General features: G+C 40.4%; 1 protein-coding gene across 2 annotated transcripts; it reads left to right on the forward strand.

Moving 5' to 3' along the window:
- The first annotated feature begins 14 nt into the window (after positions 1-14).
- LOC137099491 (integrin alpha-3-like) lies at positions 15-25,590 on the forward strand. 2 transcript variants are annotated; one of them, XM_067476395.1, is made up of 29 exons: positions 18-185; positions 1,379-1,548; positions 7,538-7,665; positions 8,167-8,252; positions 9,110-9,246; positions 10,488-10,594; positions 10,681-10,773; positions 10,997-11,056; positions 11,137-11,290; positions 11,579-11,772; positions 11,850-11,938; positions 12,023-12,156; positions 12,434-12,511; positions 12,592-12,659; positions 14,352-14,488; positions 15,525-15,668; positions 16,102-16,199; positions 16,405-16,573; positions 16,958-17,044; positions 17,166-17,245; positions 17,334-17,411; positions 18,512-18,611; positions 18,680-18,856; positions 19,474-19,605; positions 19,823-19,933; positions 21,263-21,361; positions 21,520-21,645; positions 21,805-21,947; positions 22,943-23,085. In XM_067476395.1, exons 1-28 carry the CDS (start codon positions 159-161, stop codon positions 21,913-21,915), a joined length of 3,174 nt encoding a protein of 1,057 aa, XP_067332496.1. In that variant the 5' UTR covers positions 18-158; the 3' UTR covers positions 21,916-21,947; positions 22,943-23,085. The 2 variants fall into 2 exon arrangements, with proteins under 2 accessions (XP_067332495.1, XP_067332496.1); XM_067476394.1 differs by lacking the exon at positions 21,805-21,947 and having other exon boundaries at positions 15-185; positions 22,943-25,590.

Raw genomic sequence — 25,590 nt, forward strand, 5'->3', positions numbered from 1 at the left:
AAATGAGAGAGAGGGAGGGTAAGAGACATAGGGCTGGAGCAGAGAGAGCGAGGGAGGAGGAGGCATCTGAGTGCTTGCATTTCAGTCGTCTGCAGACGCAGCAGGAGTCGGACGGAGCTCAGTGGGAATTGAACTGACGATCTGCTGAGGACGAGCAGATGCTGCTTCTGTTCTGCAGAAAGAAGGTTTGAACTTTGTCTTTTCTTCCTGTTCAACCTGCAGATTTTCATTTGATTTCTCTGCTTCTGAACAAAGTTCACATCCAGTACAACTACTAATATGAAGTGTCAAACAGACTCAGACAGCAGTACAAACTGTGTAGTAAATGTCTTTCTGCTCATTATTTACCATCGTTCCACCACAACATCAATCCATTCATCTCGTGTCAGTAAGACTTTTCACTAGAACAAGTGTGAAGGTAGAATCATGCCTCTTACTGAAGCAGAAGTAGCAATACTGCTGTGTAAAAATAATTTAAATGCTAAACTCTTGCAATCAGTATCAAAAATACATAGACTGTGTTTACTGCCATGAACATGTTTTCAAAGTATGAAACTGTTTAAAGAAAAGTATAGTTTATTAGTACTTACATCGCAAACTGTTTCTGTTTTAATCAGCTAACATGAAAATATTCAAGAGATAGTAATGATATAATGTGTGTTTATTAATAAAGAAACAGGATTAAAAAAGACCTAGTTTGGGTTCAAACTTAGTTTTGTACTCCACAGTAAGGTCACGGTGTTAACGATGGATCCAGTTTGATTTAAACACCTTCAAACTCAGTTACTAAACTAAGTGATGATAACAATGTACTGTAACCATGGACTGGACAACATTCACAAGTATCAGTGTTTACAGTTCTGACATTGTAATACTGCACTAGGTGCTGTTTTGGAGTGACCACATTATTCGCCTGGATAAAACCTTTAATAAAACTCCTGAGAATGTCCATCTATAACGTCTTTGTCTGTATAAAATCTTTCTGTAATGAGCTGAGTCTAAAACAAAAAGGTGAAATAAAATGGAGTCACCCATCATTCACAAAACATTTTACAGACATAGTATCAGGACATTTTTCAGTTTGGAGCAGATAATGAGACTGTTTTACGTTGTGTTGGGATCAGTCTTAGTGTCACTAATCTCTGCTACTTTACCAAACCTGACATTTAACTCTGCAAACTTCTGGCTCCACTGGTAGTTTCTAATCTGGCCATACTTTGCAGAGGACAGAGCGGCTCGCTGTGATCACTGACGTTAATCAGAGGACCCTGTCACGAGCCCTGTGCTGCTCCTTCACACACTGATACTCACCTGGTCTCAAACAGGCACTGGCCACTTCCTGTCTGACATTTATCTGTTCACTGATGGTTCCTCCTAGGTGTGTGTCCCCATGGCGACAGGTGCGTCTTTGCTGCTGAGTGTGTTTCTCAGTGTGTGCATGGCACTTAACCTCGACACCAAATTCCCCCTGGTGAAGACAGGCGGACGGGGGAGTCTGTTTGGACTATCCGTCGCTCTGCACCAGGACCTCAAGACTGACGCTTACCTGTGAGTACACACCTGTCTCTGTACATCTGCCTGCCTGTCATTATTACATAAAGGTTTGGACTGGTTTGTATGTTTTCCACTGTAAATTGATGAGTGCCAATAAATACACACTTGTAAAAGTCCTGAACCAGGAAAATACCAGGATGTTCACAGTTAAAGCGTCACCAACTGATTTACATAAACATGTGCACAGATCTTACTTAACAGATCACAGAGGAGCAGGTGATTTGTTGGTTTATCTGGAGAACCCATTGTTTGCTTTCAAGCTCCACCGCAGAGTGGTAAAGAAAGCAGGGTCTTATTTTCAAAGTCAAACAGCCTGACGGTTTTCAGCGGAAGCTGCTGCAGCACTAAACCTGTCCAGATGACCTGCTGGTTATCTATCATGTGATATGTGCCATGTACTTGGTGGTGGTGAATCCATGTACTGTATGTGTGCATCAGTAATCAGATTACTTACAACTGAAACATTCTAAATGTCTAGTATCAGAGTAGAAAGAGAGACGTGAACTCGTTTCAAAGCTGAAACCATGATCCAGACCCTCAGTGCTGTCTGCAGACTTATGTCTTACATGTTGTGAAAAGCTGTTTGCACATCTGGTTACACATCTACTCAGTGGAGAAATCGGTAATCTCCAGGAGAATTGTACCCCCTACCTCAGGTATACTGTTCTGGGTTCAGGTCTTGGTTTTTAGGTTTGTCTGTCTGAATTCTTAGGTGTGTCTAGGTAAATGATTGACTGCGTGTTGTATACTGTTTCTGTCAGTTAACAGTTATCTGCCTCATGGTGGTTCTGAAGGGAACAACTCAGTAACACAGGGTCACAGTCTATTTCAAATCAAAACTGGACTAAAACAGCCCTGTCCCAGCACTGCTTACCATCCTGTTTCCAACATGACTCATTTCAATCTGAATGTGTGAACAGCTTCACAGCTGTCACACCTGAATGGCTCCACCTTTGCTTAGAGCAGAGGAAGCTTTTCAAACGAAACTGTTTTACGAAGCTCGGGAACTGTTCACAGGGACGTGTCAAACCACGATTTCCTGCAGCATCAACCACAGACACAAACTGCTGTTATCTGACTGTCTCAACTTATATTGGACATTTGTTAAAATTAATCATTGCTGAAGACATAATTGTTCACATCTGTGTCAATAACATGCAAATATAAGCTGAAAATTAAATGTTCAATCATTCTTTAAAAAAACCTAACTATTAAAATCTGAGAAATTATTAGTAAAACATTTATAGGGAAAATTAACATAAGGGTAAATTATCCATAACATCTAAAGAGAAAAGCATGCAAAACATTTCATACTGTACATGTTATAAAATCTGAAGTAAACATTAGTAAAATAGATTTGACAAAGAGTGTTGTAAGACTGAGGCCTAAAAGACAGAGTTCAGTCAGTTCAGAAAGTGTTCCTGTTTCCTCAATTTATTTAAAAAAAATGTTAAGTATGAAATAAGGTCAGTAGTTACCACAGGGTCAGTTTCAATGTTTAACTTTCACTTTTTGACAACTCACAGCAGAGAAACGTCTGAGTTTAGGTTAAATGATTTAAATCAGCAGAAATTAAAATCAGAAAATGAACATAGTTACTGATAAAAAGGCAAACACTGGATGTCTGGAAATGTCCAACCTATCTTGGAATCCACTTTAAGGACTATCACTGTGCATTGGTGGGTTTGGACCAGGTTTAGGGCTTAAATTGGAACCAGTCTTGGATTAGAGAGACTGACCTGTGTGCTGTGGCGTAATAATGTGTTGCACATGTTCTGTATATGAAAAATAGTTGAGCTGTCATACACCGAGGAATGTCTGCAGGTCAGGTGAAGCCTGCAGCCTTAATAACACGTCAGACTCTCCCAGAGTCTGAGAAAACATCTCTGCAGCAGGTCCACGGGGAGAAGAGGGCTAGAAGAGGCTCCAGGCTTTAATGAAAGATGTGGTGGACGTCCAAAGAGGCTTTAGAGTCTTCAGGAGTCCTGAAGAAAGGTTTTGGGTCATTGAGAAGTGGTTTTGAAGTTCTTGAGTTGGTGTAGGCATCTTTGAGGAATTTCCTGGAGCTCACTGTGTACTTTTAGAAACTTAAAGATGTAAACGATGTTCTCAAAGGGACACTAAAGCAATGATTCCCGTTCATTGAGATGCGAAGGGGTCATCTTCCACAAAGTGGGACACAGTAGATTTCCTTCCAGACGTGTGATGTAGACAAGTAGTATCATTGGTGTTGGCGCAGACTGATAAACACAGGGTGTAGAACCAGAACCAGATCAGACTGAGATCCTGAGGTCACTCAAAGGTCACCTAGCTGTCTCTTCATGTTCTCTAATTAGATTGGGTACTAATGGACACACACAAACTCGTACAGTTTCCTTGAGGGAATTGCGGGGTCTTGAGGTCAGTGTCTACTATGATTGACTCAGCATCCTGCGATTGGTCAGCCTCTAACATGAGTTGAACATCAATAACTAAGATAGAGCTGGTTTTACAAGTCAATGGGAATGCTCTGTGGACTTTTATAGCTTCCCAGAGTCCTTGAGGAGGTTTCAGATATATTTCAGGATGTTTGGTGAGTTACCTTGAGACATGTCATGCTGTATAAGTAAACAGGTAAACATGCTGCAGTCGAGCTGCGATGGCCAGGGTTGATGGGAAATGTGGTTTAGGTTGTAGGCAGAAAGAAAAGTCTGTGTCTTTAATGCATTTTGTGTTTAGTATGAATATTTGTAAGGTGTTTGTGTTTTAGTGTTTCAGCTCCTCCATTTAAAATGTGGTAGTTTTTTTTAATGTGGTTGTCTTGTGTTGTCTGTCCTGCTGCTCTGGAAGCAAATTCCCAACATTAGTTGTAATGGCAGTGAATGATTTTTACCTTCGCTCCATGGTAAAAATCTTTGGGGGATTTTAAATGAATGAGCTTTTCTTCTTATTGGATCAGAACCAGGAGCGTCTGGTTTCACTGAGAATCTATATACTGAACATATTAGAAATCTAAACCATGACTGCCTCATCTGGAAATCTATCAAACCACCCACCATCACTACTGGAATGAAATGCATCCTGGGAGTTTGTCCCACACAGCTGACAGAGGGACACTTCTGCCTGACTAAAGGTGGCCAGTGTGTCTCTGAGTCCACAGCAGTTTATGTCTGGTCTAACATACAGACGTCTTTCATTCATTCTTTCTTTCAGGATTTATTTTCGATTAGACAAACATCAATCATACACTTCATTTTATCTTGTACAATTTAGTGTCAGTGCTCTAATAGATGATGATTGATGTCTCAGAGGGATCAGACTGAGGCCAAAGCTCATTTATGACTCTGCTCATTTGCAATCACCTACACACACGTCACTGTCTTCTATTTGATATATATAAAAAAACAGGTCCAAAAATAAAGAAATTCTCTAAACAACAAACAGGAAGACAGCATTTTCCTGAACACACAAAGTCATGTTAGAGTGAATTCTTGTTCTTATTCCACACTTTCTAACATCATGTTAAACCAGTCAGAGTTTTGCACATTTTTAATTCTGAATGAAACGCATCTGCTTTTTAAATTTGTTCTGGCTCTGATTTTTCTTTCTTTTTTATATTACGTTCTGTCTCCTGAAACCTATTTTGTATGTTGTTTGGCAATATTTTTTACTTTATACAATATCTGAGCTGTTTGTGAGGGTCAGGTCTGGAAGTAGAACTTGACTGACAAAATCACAAAGGAGGACAGTGGTAGAACCATTGTCCACTGTCCACAGGGTTAGACTTTTGTGTCACTGGACAAGAGTCATCCAAATTAAATCCATGATGTCACACAAGCCTGTGCTCTCTGAACACCAGTCCCAACCTGGCATATTGGAAAGGATCTGGGTTCTTTACCATAAAAACTTGTGTCAAATCAATGTCGACCAGATGATCCGCTGTGGCCTAACCCTAACCCTTCAACGGGATGAGCTGAAACACAACATGGATCATTACTGTCTTTAAGGGCTGCAACAAACCAAGCTAGGGTCATAGAACTAAGACCACCAAAGTCCAATTACTGCATCACGCAACATCAGCTGCATCTGGGCCGACAAGTGGTGCCGAAACACATCGCATGATGATTTGGTGAACTTTGCTTTACACATTCTGGAGAAGCAGAAAAAAGAAGCCCTGGGACCATGCATATACTAACTGTAAACAAAGAAGAAGTTGGTTAACCATTTTTTACACAATACTGATTGACAGACAGTGTAGAACCACTTCTAATAACAAGCCTAAAAAAGGTACAACAGCAGTACAAGTTGTACTTTTAATAATAATAATAATAATAATAATAATAATAATAATAATAATAATTATTATTATTATTATTATTATTATTATTATTATTATTATTATTATTATTATTATTATTATTATTATTATTAATTTTTTTATTCAATGAAATGAGAAATACAGTGAGTACTTGTACATTATCACTACAGGTACAAAAACCGCTGTCTCTCCCTCCTTTAATCCAGCTGAGGCCCACACATTTCTATTCTCACAGGTCAAATCCTGTATTCCAGGAAAGGAAATTTTGTTTTGTGCTTCTTCACCCATATTAAGTTAATCCTGTCTCTGCTCTAAAATTGAATGATTAATGATTATAGGGACATTCTGTCCTCTGTAGGTCACTAAATCCCCACAGTGTGGCACAGAGACAGAGTCTGGGTGATGGGAGACAGGAAACAGACAATGAGAGACAGAGGACAGGAGGCTCGTGTCTCATCTGTTCTAATGCAATTCATGGGTTAGATCAGACGAAGAGACGTCTCACAAACAGGAAGCAGGTTTCCCGCTAAACACGGCTCAAATATTAACTGGATTTACAGTAACTAGACCTGGACTGGCTGTATTCCGTTTCCCTCATGCAGAAGCATTTGGACCAGCAGCTGATTCTCCAGCAGTGGACTCACTGTGATGTCTCATCCCGCCCCACACAACTGGTCATACATCTGTTTCACTTTATCAATAAAATACAAACAGTGAAAAAGAAAACAAAAGAAAAGGTTTGTTGTGATGTGTTAAAAATTTCCTCTCAATTGTCCTTCGTTTACTCAACACATGCATGGAGCTCACAGAGACTCCCTGCAGACACTTGAACACATCATCCGGTAGTCCTGCTCCTGTCTGAGAGTAACCATTCAGTACCCAGGCTTCAGACATGAATTTTGTCTGATTAAACTGCCTGAGTTTCACACATCACAGCCTCCAACTTTAGGGCCATACATACGGTTTGTGACAACATACTTCGCTAGTCCAGGACCAGAGAAGACTGTGGTGAACTGTGCTATGAGCAGTTTATCCTGAGTCCATTAGGTTAACTAACCAACTAACTGAATGAATCTAAAACTTATTTTACCAGGCAACAGGATCCTGGATTAAATTCCTAACTAAGGTAACAAATAACAAATTTAGTTTGATTAATCTGTTGTTCTGTGAATAAACTGTCAGAAGGAGGAGACCTGGTGACTTTCAGTCTCTGATACAAGTACTGATATTGTTTTATTGCACCTTTGTTTTGGTTTACTTTATTATATTTTATTTTACTTGCTACAGCTGACAGTAGAACTTCACAACAAAAAACAAAATAAGACATTTCACATAAAAGATAGTAGAATTACAAGTAGAATCCTTTCGGAGTTCAGGGTCACCACAGTGGATCATTGTCCGCATGTTGATTTGGCACAGTTTCTACGCCGGATTCCCTTCCTGACGCAACCCTCCCCAATTTGGACCGGCACTGCACAGATGGGGAAGGGAATGGGCTTTTAGGGGTTCGGTGTCTTGCCCAGAGACACTTCGACATATAGCCAGGGCCGGGCATTGAACCACTGACCCTATTTCTTTACCAACTGAGCTACAGCCGCCAGAATTACAAGTAGAATGCTACAAGAAAATACAAGAGATCCTTCTAGATGTTGTCTTTACACCTTCTCACCTATCTCCTTCTGTCAGGCTATTGGTTGGAGCTCCCAGGGAGAAGGCGGAGCCTAACATTCCAGCCAATTGGACAGGAGCAGTATACAGCTGCCCGATCACCCCCGACCAGTCAGGCTGCAGCAGGATAAAGCTCATAGATCCAGGTGAAACTTTATTTTATTAACCTGCAATGAAACTAGAGCCTATTTAAGCCAATTTCACAGTTTATCAGAAAACAATCTTTTAATTAAAAAGCTGAATTTAAACTAGTTTTCTTGGTTTTTTATTGACATCCTAAAAACTGCAGTTTCTGTTTTTTTTTTTTTTTACCTTAATAAGAAAGACCTGAGAGTTAGGGGTCAGGAGGAAATAACCCCCTCCTGCAGCTTCAGTTGCTGCCTGATGTTATCTGTCTCGTGGTGCATTATGGGCAGTGGGGAGTGACAGCAGCTGTCTGTTTCTGAGCTTTTATCTGCTGCTGCCGCCAAACAAAACACTCAGACATGATAAAGCCTCATCCTGAGCGGGCTATAATCAATGGTAACCACAGCAACAGCCAATCAGAAGGGTTAATTTTTATTGCAAGGCTGTAAAAACAACTGATAAATCGTAAAAGTCTGCAGCTGCTGTAGGAAACAGAATAACACTGTCTGTCACTGTTTCAGATGTGAAGCTGTCTGAGGAACTGGTTGAAGACATGTGGCTGGGCGTCACAGTAGCCAGTCAGGGCCGACCTGGGGGGAGGGTCTTGGTGAGTCTGTGTTCTCATAGGCTAATCAAGCTTTTTAAAATTTTAATGTTCTGACCTGGCAGCATCATATAATCTGATATACAGATATACCCGAGTAACGGTTTTTGACCACACACTTCATTAGTCCAAGACCAGAGAAGACTGTGGTGAACTGTACTATGTCCTGAGTCAATTAGGTTAAATAACCAACTAACTGAATGAGTATGTCTAAAACTTATTTTGGTTTTGGGTTAAATTCATAACTAAGGTAAAAAATAACAAATTTAGCTCCCCAAAATATTAACTGACTAGTTAATCAGTCAAGTTCAGAAATAGTTGGTCAAAATGAACAGATAACTAGTTTATCCAGTAGTTGACTGATTTACTTTTTCTCTGTCTTACTACAGCAACAAATTCCTTTCCTTACTAGAATGAACTATATTACTATGCTTTTATGACTGACCAACTCATCTAATATTAGGACTAACCAACTTGCATTACGTCCTTAAATGAGTAACCTTCTAACTAACTGCTTGACTGATTAACTAGTTAACCAGTTGAATCCCTAAACAGATTAACCAAACTAACAGATAACTGACTAAATACTAAATAGCTCAGGCAGCTGTTTTTTTTATAGTAATAAATAAATATTAATAGAGTAATAAAGTATCAGACTCAATTATTCAAGTAAATATTTACTTTACCTACTAACCAACTGATTTCAGTACTGGTAATATTAATGATTGACTAACTCACAATCATCTAACTAAACATTCTCTAAGTAACTGATCTGATTAATCTGACTAACTCACCTTTGTGGTTATTGGTTTGACTAACTAACTAACTAACTAACCAATCTGTGTCCTCTCTGTCTGCAGGCATGTGGTCATCGCTTTGTTAAACACTATGGACCACAGCATTTGAGGAGTATGATTGGGCGATGTTATGTTCGTGGAAACGACTTCCTGTACAATGAAGAGGACATGAACTGGCAGAATCCAGACCAGCCCTGCAAGTATGTCACATGATTATATGACTACACTGGTCACATGAACACAAAGCCCAGCAACATTTCTTCCATCAAATCTGAGGTCAGTCAGTAAAATGACTTGTCACACATTTGTTCCGCCTCCATCAGAAGATGTTTTTTTACATTCACATTAAGGATGTTCTGAGCAGACTCTCAGACTCTGATCTGACTCCTTTAGGTTTTGGTATCTGCTGATAATTCAATTCAATTCAATTCAACTTTATTTATATAGCGCCAATTCACAACAAAGTAATCTCAGGGCACTTTACAGAATAAAGTCAATGAGTTGCATCTGATCCATCATGTCCTACAGTAGCTGTGACTCAGTAAAACATTAGCTGTTTCTTCCTGAATCTGACTGTCTGTGTCTGTCAGCAGCTCATGATCCAAATCCTGGAAGTTCTTGTTCAAACGTAAAGTTTAGGTCCCCAAAGACCCCTGCTGTGCTTGTTTTCTGACTACCCACTGCTGATTACCAGCATCTGGAGGTTTTAGTCAGTTAGAAGCTGGAAGCTACCATCTCAAATAAGAGAGCAGTCGGGGAGGACAAAGTGAATTGGTATAGTCCAGCTTTGAATCGTCTACACCCCTGGTCCAGGGAATCAGTTGGGGGTAGTGCAGGAAAACAAACAGGGCAGGGGTCTTTGGGGACCCGGATTGAGAACCACTGCTCTGGAGTGAAGATGTATTACTCTGTTGAATTTTCTAGCACTACAGAAACAAACCACAGAGTGTAACATCTTCCCTCACCAACAATCTTTGTCTGAGCACAGACACCAGCTACAGAGACTTTAAACAAGAAGTTCCTGAGAGGATTAATAATCATCAGTGAAGCTGGATCCACAGTTTGAAGCAATAATCATGAGAAGCTGCGGAATGAATGTTTGATCAGGACAAACAGTTACTATTAAGTGAATGCATGTATTTTACCAACCAGAGTCTGTCTCTAATGTTCAGTCTTCTCTGCAGCAGGAAGCTGCTCTGCAGAGTTCGTCTGAGATGGAAAACAGCAAGTTGAGACTAAACATGTTAGTATTCAGAAAAGAAAGCAGCAGTGCCCCTGAGGTCCTCAAAGGTGGGTTTTAATCCACCTATCAGGACCTCAGGGGCTCCATATTGAGGAGATTTTGATAGACTTTATTTTAGCTGATTCTTCTCCTCATACTTGCTGGGACCATATCAGCTCCCACAAGCCCTTTAATAAACCTGTGTTTGTCTGCGTTTAGTTACCAGAGTGATGTCCGTGGTGAGGCCATGTGTAACATGGGGATTTCAGCATCCATCACCCAGAATGAAATCATTGTTGGGTCACCTGGGAGCTTTGAATGGCAAGGTTAGAGTCTGTTCCCTCCTCATTTATTCTACTCACACCTCCTCCTGAATCTGTTTAACTTGAACTAATTTCGGTGTTTGTTGCAGGAAATGTCCACCTCTCCTGGATAAATCCAGGGGACAACTTTGACATCCAGAAGAGCTCTTTACTCAACATGAAGAACAGACACATTTATATGGGTGAACTGTCTCTTTACTCTTGCTTGTCAGATTCATGTTGATAAATTCAGTGTGACTTTCACCTTCTGAGGACATCATTGTCCATAAATATTTACTCCAAGTATCCTTTAGTAGTAGTCCACATTAGTCCATTGACAATCGCCTTCACATCCATGTGTACGCTGTAAACACAGACTAAGTACTGTTGATGGGACAGTTTGACTAACATTGAGCGTAATTTCAGGATACTCTGTAACTCAGGCTCGCCGTCTTCTCTCTGAGGATGATGAAACCATTGTAACAGGTGAGCAGCTCTACATCTCTATCAGTAATCCTTTCAGTTAACAGTCGAATAGATGTATTCATTCGTTTATTGATGAACAGGAGCTCCTAAAGACTGTAAAGAAGATGTTCGGGGATCCGTGTTCCTACTGGTGAAACAATCTAGAAAACTGATAATTAACCAAACTCTGCGTGGTGATCAGACGGGCTCGTACTTTGGTAATGCCGTGGCAACCACTGACCTCAACAATGACGGGTAAAGATGAATTTTCAGGTCTCATCCTGTTCGATTCAAATACTAAAAAGTCAAAAGACACAAAACACAAAATAACTTTTAGTAAAGCCTGGGGGTGTCTAGTGGGAACCATAAAATCATCTTTATTGGGTTCTGTCCATGATAGGAGTGGGTTTCCTATCCAAAGCAACAAACAGACACAGAGAGTTGTTTATTTTGAGGTCATTTTATATGTGTTTAGTTGCCTAGAGAGATCCTGGGTTCATTAGGTATAGTGATAGTTCAAATCAAACAGTCATGCTCCTGCAGGTGGAATGATCTGCTGGTAGGTGCTCCGTATTACTTCCATCGTCAGCAGGAGACAGGTGGGGCAGTTTATGTCTACGTGAACTTAGGAGGAGGGTTTGATCCACAGCCCAGCGTGGTCCTGAGGGGACCGGCCGGATCTGGTTTTGGTATGGCTGTTTCTTCTGCTGGAGACCTAAACCAAGATGGATTCCAGGGTGAGGACCCAACCTTATGCTGAGAATGACATCTTGTTGTTAATTATCAGGCAGAGTAAGGACTTGTTTTGTTTCAGATTTTGTAGTTGGAGCGCCATTCCATGAAACAGGAAGCGTGATGATCTGGAGCGGGAGCAGTCAGGGGATCACTACAGAACCAAGCCAGGTCTTTTCTAAACCCAGTTTTAGTTTGAAGCCTAAAACCACGTCTGAACCTATAAACATTCAGAGCCCTGCTTTTTCTCTGCAGGTGATTCGGGGCAGCAGCGTCTCTCCAGGGTTCAGGACTTTTGGGTATTCTCTGTCTGCAGGTCAGGATGTTGATGGGAACCAGTATCCAGACCTGCTGGTTGGTTCCCTAGATGACACTGTTGCTCTGCTCAGGTACAGCAAACTAAAAGAAGTCCACTTTCTTTGATGCATTTCAAATAAATTAAAGCATCAGAGCAGCTTAAGTTTAAATACCTTTAAAAACTAGTTTCAAGCAACCATCTGCTGTGCAGAGAAAAATGATCTGATGTGTGGATTCTTTTATATCAGTGAGTAGATGTGGAAGTAAACCTGTTGTTCATGTGTTTACATGTGGCTCCTATGTTGGAGTTTCTGATAAATGATGATTCTGTGTTTGATTTAATTAATAACTGATTGACTAATTCTGCAGAACTCGTCCGGTCGTCCATCTCAATAAAACCCTCAGAGCTTTTCCAGAAGTTGTTGACCCAAACAACTGTGACTACTGGTGAGGTTCAAACCTCTGAGCCGATATAGAGCTAACAGCTAACAGGCTATGAGCTAACAAGCTGTCTGTGTCTCTGTCAGTATCCAGGTAGAGGTGTGTTTCTCGTATGTCTTTAGCACCGGAGAGAAGAGTGACCGAGACAATATCAGTAAGTAAAGTGTGTTATTTTGTCTCTATAGGGACACACAAAATAAACCAAAAAGCATTAAACATATTTTTTTACAAAGTAAAAAAGAAGAAGCATTCTATGAAAGAGACAAATTCTTTTATGTAAATAGCATCATAATAAGTACAAGTAGTTTAGCTCCTCTTGTCTGCTGACTATAAACTGTGGCATGGTTGTGTGCATATCAGTTTCCCTCTGGGACAATAAAGAGAAGTAAATATTGTTCTTCCACACAATAAGATGTGTGGTTGGACATGGGAATTTCCCCTGAGACCTGTTCATCAGATGCTAGTGAGGACACAGAGGAAATGAGATGAGACAGTATTGGACACAGAGGGAGGGAATGTGTTAAGTTAGAGACATATAAGAACAGGGTAGAGTTCAAGACACTGTAGGACATGAAGGGAGCTTTGTGTCCTCATCTGAAACGCGACAGACAGTGGTACTGAGGCCCTGATGGTAATAAGTCTGGTTATAGCCACAATTCATTAATTACCATCCCCCAGCATCCTGTGCATGCTCTCAGATTGCAGCTAATTGGTAGATGTGATTGATTGACAGGACAAAGGTGTCAATTACCAGCAGCTGTTCATCAACTGACACATAACACAGACACAGACATGTTAGATTACATCATTGTGTGTCCTCATGTCCTCATGTCCTTGCATCCTGTGCGTTTTTCTCAACGATAAATCACGTTACACAAACTAATATTACATCTGAGACGCACACTTATTCTTCAAGAACTGTCTTCGTGTCCTGCTGCTGTCTGTTTCATTTGACCAATCAGAAACAAGGTCACACTGTTGCTATGACTTCCCCCCCACCCCCACACACAAGAACACACAGACATGACAAAACATAAAATTGCAAAATATTAATCACAAGAAGCTGGAGTCAGCACTTGTAAAAGTTCCTCGGGAAGCTTCATGGACACAGGTACAGATTTAAAATGTTTGACAGCTGCTAACACTGAGCACATGGAAAGAAAATGAGAAACAAGAATCTATAGCCATTTATATTATATGACTTTATCCAACAGTCAGGACAAACGGTTTACACAAATATAAAACAAAGGTTTTATAGCAGAATGATCCTGGTGAATGTTTGAGACCCATATTTGTGTTTTATTGGGTGTTGGGGTAGTTGTGTCCTAAAGGTTGGAGAAGTGAGCTTAATCAATTTAATTTAAAGAACTGCTATTGAGCCCTCTGTCACTCTGCCACTTTAACCAGACTGAATAAGCTTTTTTGCACTAATTCTGTTTCCTGCACTGATGAACACTTTACTGGTTTGCACTCCATCTGCCATGTGCCTTGCGCTGCTTTTACTTTATTTTACTTTATTTTTATTAGTATTCTCTTCAATGCCGTTATTGTATAGTTGTATTGTATAGTGTATTTTATATTTTTATATTTATATGTGATCTAGATCTTAGGCTCCACTGTTAGAACTACCTGCCCTAACCAATATCTGTTCCCTGTATGTATGTACTGTACATGTGGAAGAACGGACTTGACTTGACTTGACTTTGACCTGAAGGCTGCTGGTTGTGTGGTTGTACTGCTCCCTCAGTTAATCTTCACTGAATGAAGATTGTACAGATCTAAATTTTGTATGTACTTGTATGTGTGTCCTAATACTAACCTTAAGATCCGTGTCTCCATCTTGCAGCCGTCCACTTCACCCTAACTGCCGATGTCACCACTGTCAAATCTCGTCTCCATTTCCACAACAACAGGCAGAGCGTGTACTCTGGGTACCTGTCGATGCCAAAGGCACAATGTGAATCCCTGAGAGTTGGGCTGCTGGTGAGACACACACATTCAGGTGGTTTAGTGCCTCCTAAAGGCTGCAGAATACACTACAGTCATCTGTCCTGAGGAAGGGTTCGACCTCTGTAGATCAGGAGATTTAAATGGAGTGGATTTCACTTTAAACAGAAAATAAAACTGAGGACCAGTTTGGAGAATCTTTCTCAAAGAAAAGTCCTTCTAAGAGCAGTACTTGGAAAATGCTAACGCTAACAAAGCTAATGTGAAGAAGAAATGTTTGCAGGTCAAATTTAATGAGGCTGTTGGGTTCTTTCAGCAGAGAGAAAACTGTTTGATTAAATGAAGTTCTGTTGTATGTGATAAGGCTTTGTCCTGTGGGACTTTAATCAGTCTTCTGCTGACAAAGCTCACATTCCACTGCTCCACCAAACTTCAGAGAGAAAACTGTGAAGGTTCTGCAACAATTTCCTCACACTGAGAGGGAGGGTTTAGACATCAAGCTGCTGTTTAAGAAGCCTCAGTGGGTCTCAGATGATCTACATGCAGGAGTAAACATTCAGTGTGAAAGTTAACAGGGTTCTCAAGAATCTGAACGTGTCCTGACAAGCCCTTCTCAGAATTTGTTTGTATTCCAGCCCACATTCACTCTGCTTGTTTTCAATTCTGCTATCTGTTATGTTCAGTTAGATGTTCCATGACTCAGTCATCCTGTGGCACTGACATGAATAACAGCCATCACCCCCACTCTGCAGTTTTCACAAATTTCATACATTGGCTATAAATCCTCTTTACTTCACTCCTGCTGATCATTCTCCAACTCATTAATCTGCTTTGAGCCTGTTTCCTCAGTCCTCGTAATTTAGTTCAGTTAAATAAGCCTTCAGATACCAGAGCCCAAAGATAACCTTTCACTGGTTGTGTGCAGCTGATCTAAAAACTGGTGACCTGCTGGTAACCTTTAAGTCTTTTGCACTGATGAGCTTTTTCACCAGTGGATCACAACTAAAAGTAGAACAATTCTTTCTCTGTAAAGTGTTGCTGAAGTTTTTTTCTTCCTTTTTCTGATTTTCAGAGCTCAATCCGAAACAAAGTGGAACCTCTGGTGTTCTCCCTGAATGTCTCCTTGTATGAGAAGTTTCCAAGAAAAAGAAATGCGATTCAGGATCTGAAACATCTCCCTGTGCTGGCCCAGAAACCACGACCCATCCGAACTCAAGTAAGACCCTACAGAACACCCCAGAACCCATCAAAACAGAACCTACCAGGAGTTAAGTTTGAACACAGATAACTCAGGTTATAGATAACCTAAAGAACCTTTGGTCAGAATAGAGAATCCATCAGTAACAGAGTCAGACCTGTTCCTTATCAGAATCCAAATAAGGAACAGTCAGTACCCAGGTAAGAAGCCATAAGAACCCCAACCTGAATCAAGGTCAGAATTAACATCAGGAATGGGCCCAGTTCATGAATATCCAAACAGAAAAAATTGTTAACCTGATCAAAATCTGGATCAAAAGAAAGCTGCATAAAGACATACTGCAATAGTGATCAGATCTTGGGTCTGAATCTAGATCAACAGATCTTTTTCAGGTTTTTAACCAGACTCACTAACTTAATGTTTATTAATGATTTTGAACTTCATCTGTCAGATCCATATCCAAAAGGCCTGTGGTTCTGACAACCGTTGCCATAGTAACCTGCAGATGATGGCCCAGTTCACAGATGAGAACCAGAAACCCTTCATTATGTAAGAGAAATCTTTCCTCCTTCATACTTCCAGAAACCTGTGGTTTTGGTTAAATTGTTCCTAAACTGATGCTAATTTGGACCCCTTGACTTCTATAGTCACATTAACCTTAAAAGCCTGGGCTACTTGACTTGAATTGAAAAAATAAAAATGTATAGATTGTATGTACACTATGTTGTCCTAACATGTATGTTTTTATCTACAGGCATGAGGACTTTCAGGTGTTGTACTACAACAACAGTATTGAACGAATGTTTCTGGAGGTTAATGTCACCAACACGCCATCACTGGGTCGACTAGCAGAGGATGCTCACAATGCCGTGTTGAATGCTACCATTCCACCGTCCCTGACATACTCCGCAGTTCGAACAAAGGTAGTAAAGCTGTGTTCGCTTTCCAGTTTTTAGTAGGTACAAAACAGGTTAATGTAGAGCCCAGTGTCATCTGCAAATTGCTAGACAGAACCCTCCCGTAAAAAAAGTGTAAAGTATAAAATTGATTTGGAGCAGTCCTACAAGTGTTAATCTGAGACTTTGCTTGGTCTTGACCCTATAGGACTTGACTTCTTACTGAGCCTAAAAGACCAAGGAATTGATTTTAGACTTTGTTTAAGTTGCTCTAAAAGGCCACAATGGATTGGAGACTTGCCTCAAATGACCTGCGTCTTGAGTTGAGACTGGATTTGTACTTGTCTTAAAGGATCAGGGACTTCACTTTGACCAGTTACTTCTACAGTTACACGTGTGTTTGTGTTACAGGGTGATGTCACAGCAAATGTGGAGTGTTCTGTGAAGGACAGTGTTCTTCTGTGTGAGCTGGGGAACCCATTCAAAAGCAACTGGAAGGTACAAAACAGAACTGCTGACAATGTAGTATTAGAAGTACTTGTTACCTGTGCTGCTTTCTATGTTGAAGTACTTATACAGAGACTTAACCTCAACCGGTCTCCTTTTTTTATTATTGTAGGTTCAGGTGTTAATCATTTTTCAGCTTTCTGAGATCAGTCTGGACACCAGAGAGATCCAATCTGTGCTGCAGTTGTTTACGTAGGACCCACAGCAATATTCACTAATCACACATCTTTAAATGTGTTATTGGACAGAAGATTAGATGTGTTTTTTTGTGTGTCCTCAGGCTCAGTGAACAGTCCGATCTTTCTCCTGTCTCTGTCTCCATGTTGGTGGAGTATACAGTGCAGACATCCTTCATTCTGTGAGTAAACAACAAACAATAGCTAAACCGACAAAATCAGCTTCATTAGTTAAATGGTAAATAGTCTGCACTTATATAGCGTTTTTCTACCCACTGGCACTCAAAGCACTTTAAACTGCTTCTTATTCACCCATTCACACTCACAATCACAATCACACACACATTCACACACCGATGGCGGAGCTGCTATGCAGCCGGCCAGCACTCACTGGGAGCAACTAAGTTGGGGTTCAGTGTCTTGCTCAAGGACACTTTGAGATGGGACTGGAGGAGCCAGGGATTGAACCAACAACTGTGAGATTGGTGGACAACCGCTCTACCTTCCTGCACCACAGTCGCCCAGTTGTTACACATTTGTATCAGTTTGTCAAACCAGGTACAAACTGTGTAAAGTTCCTATAAAATAATTTTAATGGACTGTATTAATGTCAAAGTACAGGTATAAGTAACAAAATGGTTAGTTTAAAAATGACATCATCCTACAGTTCCTGAAACATCTGGTTGCAATCTAAGGAACAGGTTCTTCCCAGTAACAATGCATAAACGATTTATGAGGGGGATTTGAAATATGGCAACAGTTTGATGGTAGCAGATCATCTCACTAGGTGGGGGGTACAGTCACTGTCAGATAGTGTGCAGCTACTGATCCTACCAACCTGCCCAATGTTTTGTTTTTGCTCTTTTCTTTTTTCTCTCTACTCTCCACTCACCCCAACCGGTCAAGGCAGACGGCCGCCCACCCTAAGCCTGGTTCTGCCGGAGGTTTCTTCCGTTAAAGGGAGTTTTTTCTCTCCACTGTTGCCTAGGACTTGCTCAAAGGGAAATTGTTGGATTCTCTCTATATATCTTTATAGTCTTGACTTTATTCTGTAAAGTGCCTTGAGATGACTTTGTTGTGAATTAGTGCTGTACAAATAAAGTTAAATTGAACTGAAAAAATCAATTATTCTAAACCACAGGTGGCTGACCTTAGTGGTTTTTCCCACTCAGCTGCTCATAATTATGGTTTTAGTGTTAAAATGTATACATAGCTTAAAGGTTTGACACTAACATCTGACTTTTGACCTGATGGCCCTAATGGTTTATTTGTGCCCTAACAGCACCCATCCACATTTCACCTTCTTCAGTGGGCATGTAATCGGTGAGTCCACCATGAAGAAGACGGAAGACATAGGCAGTCTGGTGCTCTTCACCTTCCAGGTTTGTTTAGAATCAGTCTGACTAGTAAAGCTAGTCATACATGTGTAACCCACCACCTTCTCTGATAGGTGCATGTCACCGGGCAGCCACTGGGTCATCTTGGCAACCTACAGGTGGAGTTTCATTGGCCAGCAGAGGTGTCCAATGGGAAGTGGCTACTGTACATCACAGAGATCCAAGCGAACGGCACCTCGGATCCTCTCTGTAATCCACCTGACAACATCGTCAACCCTCTTAACCTCAGGGTAATGTCATGTTTCCTTCCACAGTAAAAGTCTTGTGCTGGTACATTTCCAAATAAAGGACAGTGCAATAAGAATCCGACATCAAATGTATTTATTTAGAGTCAAAATCTTATTTCCTCAGACCCTGAACTAAGACTTAACTCAGCTATTCAATAGTTGTGTCACTGAATAAATGCTTCTTTATTTACCTTTTTTTTATCCACGATGAAATGTTATAATATAATGGTTGTATTCCAGGACTCCTTGGAAAGCCCTGTTGACAGTGAATTATCCAGATAGAATGAAGTAAAACTTAGATAAATTGAGCTCTGCAGGACCTGAAACTCGCACTTATGTGCTAAAATAAAAAAAAGCCACAACAGGATCATTTATGAAAACAGTTTTGGCTGTTTGGACAAACCTGTGGACATTGTGTTTTAAATATAACGTGTAAATGATGGTTTTAATTTTTTGTCCACATACAGCAGTGTGTAGGAAACATACAATGTTTCCTAATAAAAGTCCTAGTTTTTTTTGACAGCGTAACTTTTTAAATTGTCTTTAAACCCATAAATCTAATTCTCTGATATTAGATAGTCATTTCTATCATTATTGAATTTTTCATCGTGCTTGCTCAGCTGTCAAAGGAGGAGGAGAAGAAGAGGAGGAAGAGGACCTTCATGGAAGAGAAAAAGATGAAGGAGGAGCAAAATGAAAAAACTCTACCCGTCCTCCACCTGCAGGGACAGAAGAAGAAGACATACACTCTAGTACTGACAAGCTTTTTTTTTTTTTCCTTTGTGCATTTGTTAGTGCAGTGCTTCAGCTGTGGAGTAAAAAACAAGTGGACATTTTGGCAGACAGAATCACAAATTACGTTATTCAGCTCAGGTTGTATTAAACGTTTAATGTTTAAGTTTAAATAAATTGTTTAATTTAAAATGTTTGAAAGCTACAAAATATCAGAACAGTTGTTTGCACTTACAGGATTGTGAGCACGGGGCTAAGTGTGTGAGCTTCGTTTGTCCACTGAAAAACATGAAGAGGTCAGCAACTCTGACGGTCAGAGCCAGACTGTGGAACTCCACCATGATCGAGGTACCGACACCTTTTAATTCAGCTGGCTCTGCAGCTCAAGAAGCTTTGGTTTTAGGATCACTATGAATTTTGTCAGAGAAAAGGCTCCAAAGAGACAAGCTGAGCATAGTGGAGAGTTGTGTCCACAAGATGAATCTGAGAGTGAAATTACTCTCTCAATTTTCAAGAACCTACAACTGATATTTTTGTTTTGAGCTGCTGACATATTTTAGACATTAGGACATACTGTACATACAGTCACCAGATGGACACAAGAGCACAGATCACGATATCTGTCTGATTCTGACCCAATCCCGACAGTCTGGTGGCTAAGACAAACATGCACATTGTGTTTTATGTCCAACCTGTGTTTTTCTCATATGTGCACTTAACCGGAAACAACATAGGCAACGAGCCAAACCCTGAAGTCAACTGGTTCAGTTTAGGTACCGTATCCACCCCTTAGTGCAAACAAATTTCACTCCACATGAAAACTTGTGATGCTTTGAAACTGCCTCAAAGGAAAATAACAAACTGATGACAGTTAATTGAATTTTTTTATGAGCGGTTGTCCTGATGCTGATACGAATATCAGGCATCAGGCCCAATCCTGCCTTTGTGTACTCATAGTTCTCCAATACTGCGTGGCACTAAATTAACCTGTGGTTTACTAAATGTCTGTGGTTTAGAGCTGTTTAAAGGTAACTGATGAGGATAAAAGTAAATCTGAATCCAATTTCTGCTTTGCTAAAGTCTTAAGATGCAGTTGCTAACATATTGAAATGTAAACTTAAGGTGTAAAGAATGAACAAAGGAAGGGGAACACCACAAGGAATGAGGAACACCACAAGTAAATTATTCAATGTATCAGTACAGTGTCTCAAAGTGTTTTTAATTTTTTTAAGATAAATTAATTAGTGACACTGTAGAGGTGATGACTTTCTGTGTAACAGCTAGATGTGGAAAAAAGGTAGTGGATTCTAACAATTACTTTATAAATTCGTAGTAAAGCAGATGTCTGAAGTTCATTTACCTCCTATTGGCCAAATTTCCCCCTGAATCTACTTCAGCTGATTCTATGCAAATTTTTTTACTGGCTGCCTGCTGTTTGGTCCAGTCTGAATGACTGACTCCCAGTTTGCCTAATAGTGTTTTAGTAGACTTACACCCACTGGTGACAAACTGCAATGCAAAAACAGGAGTTTAGCTTCTGAGTAAAATGTGTCAGGTGCAAAGAAGTACAAGCACTGAGAAACAAAGGCTTAAACATGTCTGTCAGTGTGTAGTAAGTGTGTGTGTGTGTGTGTGTGTGTGTGTGTTTTCGTGTGTGTGTGTGTGTGTGTGTTGTAGGACTACAGTGATGCAAGGATTGTGCAAATTCGAGGCCGGGCAACCTTGAAGCTGCAGACCAACAAACCAGCCATTAACATGGAGCCTCACAGCAAAGAGGTAGCACCCTATTTCAGTGCTCTTCTCACCCCTTACAGGCTGCCGTGCTGCACCCACAACACCCTGATGATTTCTCTGGTCTTAGAGTCTGCTCAGAAGTTTTTAATTTGTCCATGTTTGCAATTTCCTGTGTTTTCACCTGAGTTCTTCCTATGCAGATTGAGATCGAGGTTTATCCAGAGGTGGGGCAGCAGGTGGACTCCAGCGCCCCCCTGTGGGTTATTGTGGTGTCAGTCCTGGCTGGAGTCTTCCTGCTGGCTTTGATCTGCCTACTGCTCTGGAAGGTAAACTCACACCAAAACCCACTTGTTACCAGTGGCTGTACTTTTGAAAACTGAAGTGTGATCATTTTTAACTTTTGCTTTCTCATCACCATCAACTCATGGTTTTAATCTTGTTATCATGGTTGGTAAAGTGCTGTTGTGTTGCCCCCTGCTGTTCAGTGTGGCTTCTTCAGGAGAGCCAGCACCAGAGAACTATACGAGGCAAAGACTCACAAGGCCCACATGAAGAGCCAGCCGTCTGAGGATGAGAGGCTGATGGACGAGCAGTGAGGCTGGGCACAGTGCTGCCACAGAGCGCTGCTGTAAGAACCAGCTGGTGGTGGCTGACTACTTCTGACTGCTTCATTTTCTGACTGGTTTTCACTTTTGCTCTAAAGGGGTGCTCTGGTCTAACTTTTTTCCATTTCCAGCCTCTTCACCTGTTCCTGTATCGCATTATTCTGCTCGTTATGAACTCTGTTGGTCTATATGAATGTGTGTTTCCCTCCCTACTGCTGTGTGTGTATGTAAAGTTTCTGTGACCCTCTGTCTTTAAACCAGCATCAGATCCTCTTGGTGCACCTAGGGTCTGAATTGGCCTTAAGGCTCTCAGCATCTTTTGTCTCTTCATGTAATGCCATGATGTTGAGATCAGGACTTATCAGGCGACAGTTTTGTATTGATTACGTTTAATAGGATATTTTGGGCCTTTTACCTTAGTTGATAGTTTTCAGAAGAAACGTCTTACTCAAAGACGACAGAGTGAATGGAGTCTAGTTTTAAATTTTTACTTGCAGCAAGGAATCAATACATGTACTTCCGGAGTACAGTATTGACTGTCTAAGAGCAGGCAACACTCTTCCTTTATAGTAAAAGCCACTCCTTTAGTTTTGTGAAACAGACAGCAATAGGTCATACAAAGGACAAGGCTGCTTCAGCCTTGTGGTTCTTTAGCAATGAAAACAGTTGAGACGGTTGCCAGTCTCTGCAGAGGACGCTTGCTAATTTTCATGTCCTGATATGAAAGTGCATGACATTTAAATAATACAGTTTTGTGTCACAGTTACCATGATATTTTTCTAACAAAAGTATTAAATGTAAAACCTCACTCACCACTAATGTTTGTTTGTGCTGCTTCTGGTGTGTTGTCCAGCTCCAGGACAAAGACATAAGCACACAGATAAATGATGATGATACAAGAACTTGGCAAAACTGAGACAGTAAATGCAAACATCATATCCACGTGTCCACCTGTCTCTCCTTTGACCTGCTCTTGGACATGCAGGTTTTCTAACAGTGATTCCTGTGTTTCCTGCAGTGTGGTTTCTTTGTGCGTCAGACGATGTGGCAGACTGCAGTGCTCCACCAAGGAAGCATTATGGGTAAAGACAAACAGCAGCACTATTTGGACTCTGATGGTTTCCTGATCCAGGATCACGTCTTCTCATCCAGACACGGAAAGTCACCAAAGCACTGGGTCACATCCTGGACAGAAACTCTCTGAGAGTCTGTCCCTGGAATCACATCCTGATGTGGACCAGACCCGAGGAAACCAAACCAGATCAAACCAGACTAGATTAAGATGAGACCAAACCCAACCAGAACCAACGCACTGCCAGGGCTAGGGCGTGGGGGTGGCGTGGGGACCTCTCACCTTGTTTACATTGAGTTGTATTGTTTGGAGATGTGATTTTTTTTTTACAGAGTAAATTCGGGTTTAAATATTTTGTAAACAGATGTTGATTTATGTATATTTGGAACATTTGCTTCTTAATGTGTGTTTTTTACCTGTGTGTAAATATAGGATCAGATATTGTGGACATTAAATGGAAACAACATCCTTGTTTCCTTATTGTGATGACTTCCTTTGTTTTTCCTGATCGTGGATCTAATGATAGATTTCAGTCAGTAGCTCTAGTTTTACAGGTGACTTAGAACTGAGGTGCAAAGAAGCAAATTCTGCATGTTTGTCAGAGAGAAGACATTTTCATGATACAAGATAAACAATTTTTAGTGCATTTGAAGTTGTAGAAGAGTTCTGACTTCAACAGTTTTTGAATTCTGGGAGTGAGGCTGCTCAGATGTGGATCACCTGGGCGGGTTTGGTGGCTGCAGTGCCTCTTACGTTAATGTATAAATGAACCCAGAGCCCTGGTTCAATCATACTAGTAGACTCCTCAACTTCCCATTTAGGTTTGTTAAGTTTCTCTACTCCATACTGTGGTTGGAATGTTTTGGCTCATTGACGATTTTGCGCCCTCTATAGTAAATGTACACTGTAAATACATCCGGTGGAAAGGATTTATAGTGAAAGGGCTTAAACCTTTAGAAAAGTGAATCAAACATAGCTGCAGAGATGACATTGTTTCTGTTTTTCCATGAGCTCTGTTACATTTAAATGGTGCCTTCAAAGCCTGGTTCCTGATAGTAGTATTTAAAAACTATTGTTTTGCTATTAGGTGCTGAAGGATCCTGCATCCAGTGTTTGATATATAACTGTGATATTTCTGACAGCACCTGTTCAGATTGGGTGGATGGGGGTCGTAATCACTGTGGTGATTTGTGGGTTACTCTGTATGTTCATGATATTAAAAAAATTTGATAATCTTCTGTCTTTTTCAGGGTTTTTCTGTAAACTATAGTATCTGATTTACTTCACTGTGTTACAGATATATCATCTGATGATAAATGGTAAATGGTCTGCACTTATACAGCTGGCCAACAGTCACCAGGAGCAACTAACTTGGGGTGCAGTGTCTTACTCATGGACACTTCGACATGTGACTGGAGGAACCGGGGATCGAACCAGTGATGCCACAGCAAATAAAGTTAATGTTTTATCCTTTTCAACTGCAAACACTAGACACTTTTAAAGACATTTTTCTTTGGGGCTGTTTCCTGCCAGGTACAATCACAGACCCGAGGAGGCCTCTAACACAGGACGTGTAAAGATCTACCAACCTCAAATCTCCAGGCTGAGAGAGTTTAAATGTTTGAACAGAGCAAGTTTCTTCTGACAAGCAGATGAGTAGAACAAGGAAACTTCACTTGTAGTTTAACAAGGGTTCCAGGAATAATGTTCTACTGTGTTTCTTCCTCAAACTGCACCTCAGATGCTGATGATCACAGCAGACAAACACTGAACATAAAGTTTCTTATTAGTTTGGATTGTCACAGCTCGGTGTTGGGTAACTTCCATAGGGGGACAGATGCTGTGATGGAGATAAACATTGTCATCACTGCTCATGCTTTGTTTTTTCTTCTTTGATTCATATCATAATTTTAATATCAGAAATGTTCCAGCTCTTGCACATTTTTCCTAAAACATTTAGTTAAAGTGCTGCCTACTCCATGTGTTATACAGTGTTAGAGAACGGGGACCAAAATGAGCTATCATCACATATTCAGCATGACACCTTTATGGGAAAAGCACAGGTTGAAGTTCAATGCTTCATTTTTAATATAGTTTTCTTCTGAACAGTCAGAATAAGTTGTAATGACATGCAGAGTATATCAATAACAGTTTTTTATTTTTATTTCATTTCAATCTGCAAAGAAACAAAACTTGCAAAACATTTCATAAGTTTGTTTAAATAAACTCTAAATATCAGCTGAGCAACAAGTGTGAGTCTGCAGTTCCAACATTTACATTTTAACTGACTGACGTGTCTGCAGCTCTGTGGTTGTGTAATGTCACCTTGAAACCATCAGATGATATATTTAGGTTTATAAGTCAAACTTAATGACTAAACTAATGATTGTTTTTTTATCTGACAATAAGTCTGATAAAAGTGAAACGTTTGCTGTCATTGAACTTCGCTTTCAAATTAATTTTTTGTGACTTCCTGTACCAGTTTGTTTTGTACCTCACCCCATCTGCCACAAAACTCACGTTAAATCTAAATGTAGAATGTAAAGTCTAAATGTATGAGCGTAATCAGTAAAGCTGCTTAAAGACAAGTCAAA

Source organism: Channa argus, chromosome 15 (genome assembly GCF_033026475.1).
Source record: "Channa argus isolate prfri chromosome 15, Channa argus male v1.0, whole genome shotgun sequence".
In the NCBI taxonomy this organism is placed as follows: Eukaryota; Metazoa; Chordata; class Actinopteri; order Anabantiformes; family Channidae; genus Channa; species Channa argus.

Coding starts and splice junctions, on each gene's coding strand:
- LOC137099491 (XM_067476394.1), top strand. CDS start 159: ATGCTGCTTCTGTTCTGCAGAAAGAAG. Junction 17,246..17,333: donor TCTGTGCTGCAGTTGTTTAC/GTAGGACCCACA, acceptor GTGTGTCCTCAG/GCTCAGTGAACAGTCCGATC. Junction 21,362..21,519: donor TGGAGCCTCACAGCAAAGAG/GTAGCACCCTAT, acceptor CTTCCTATGCAG/ATTGAGATCGAGGTTTATCC.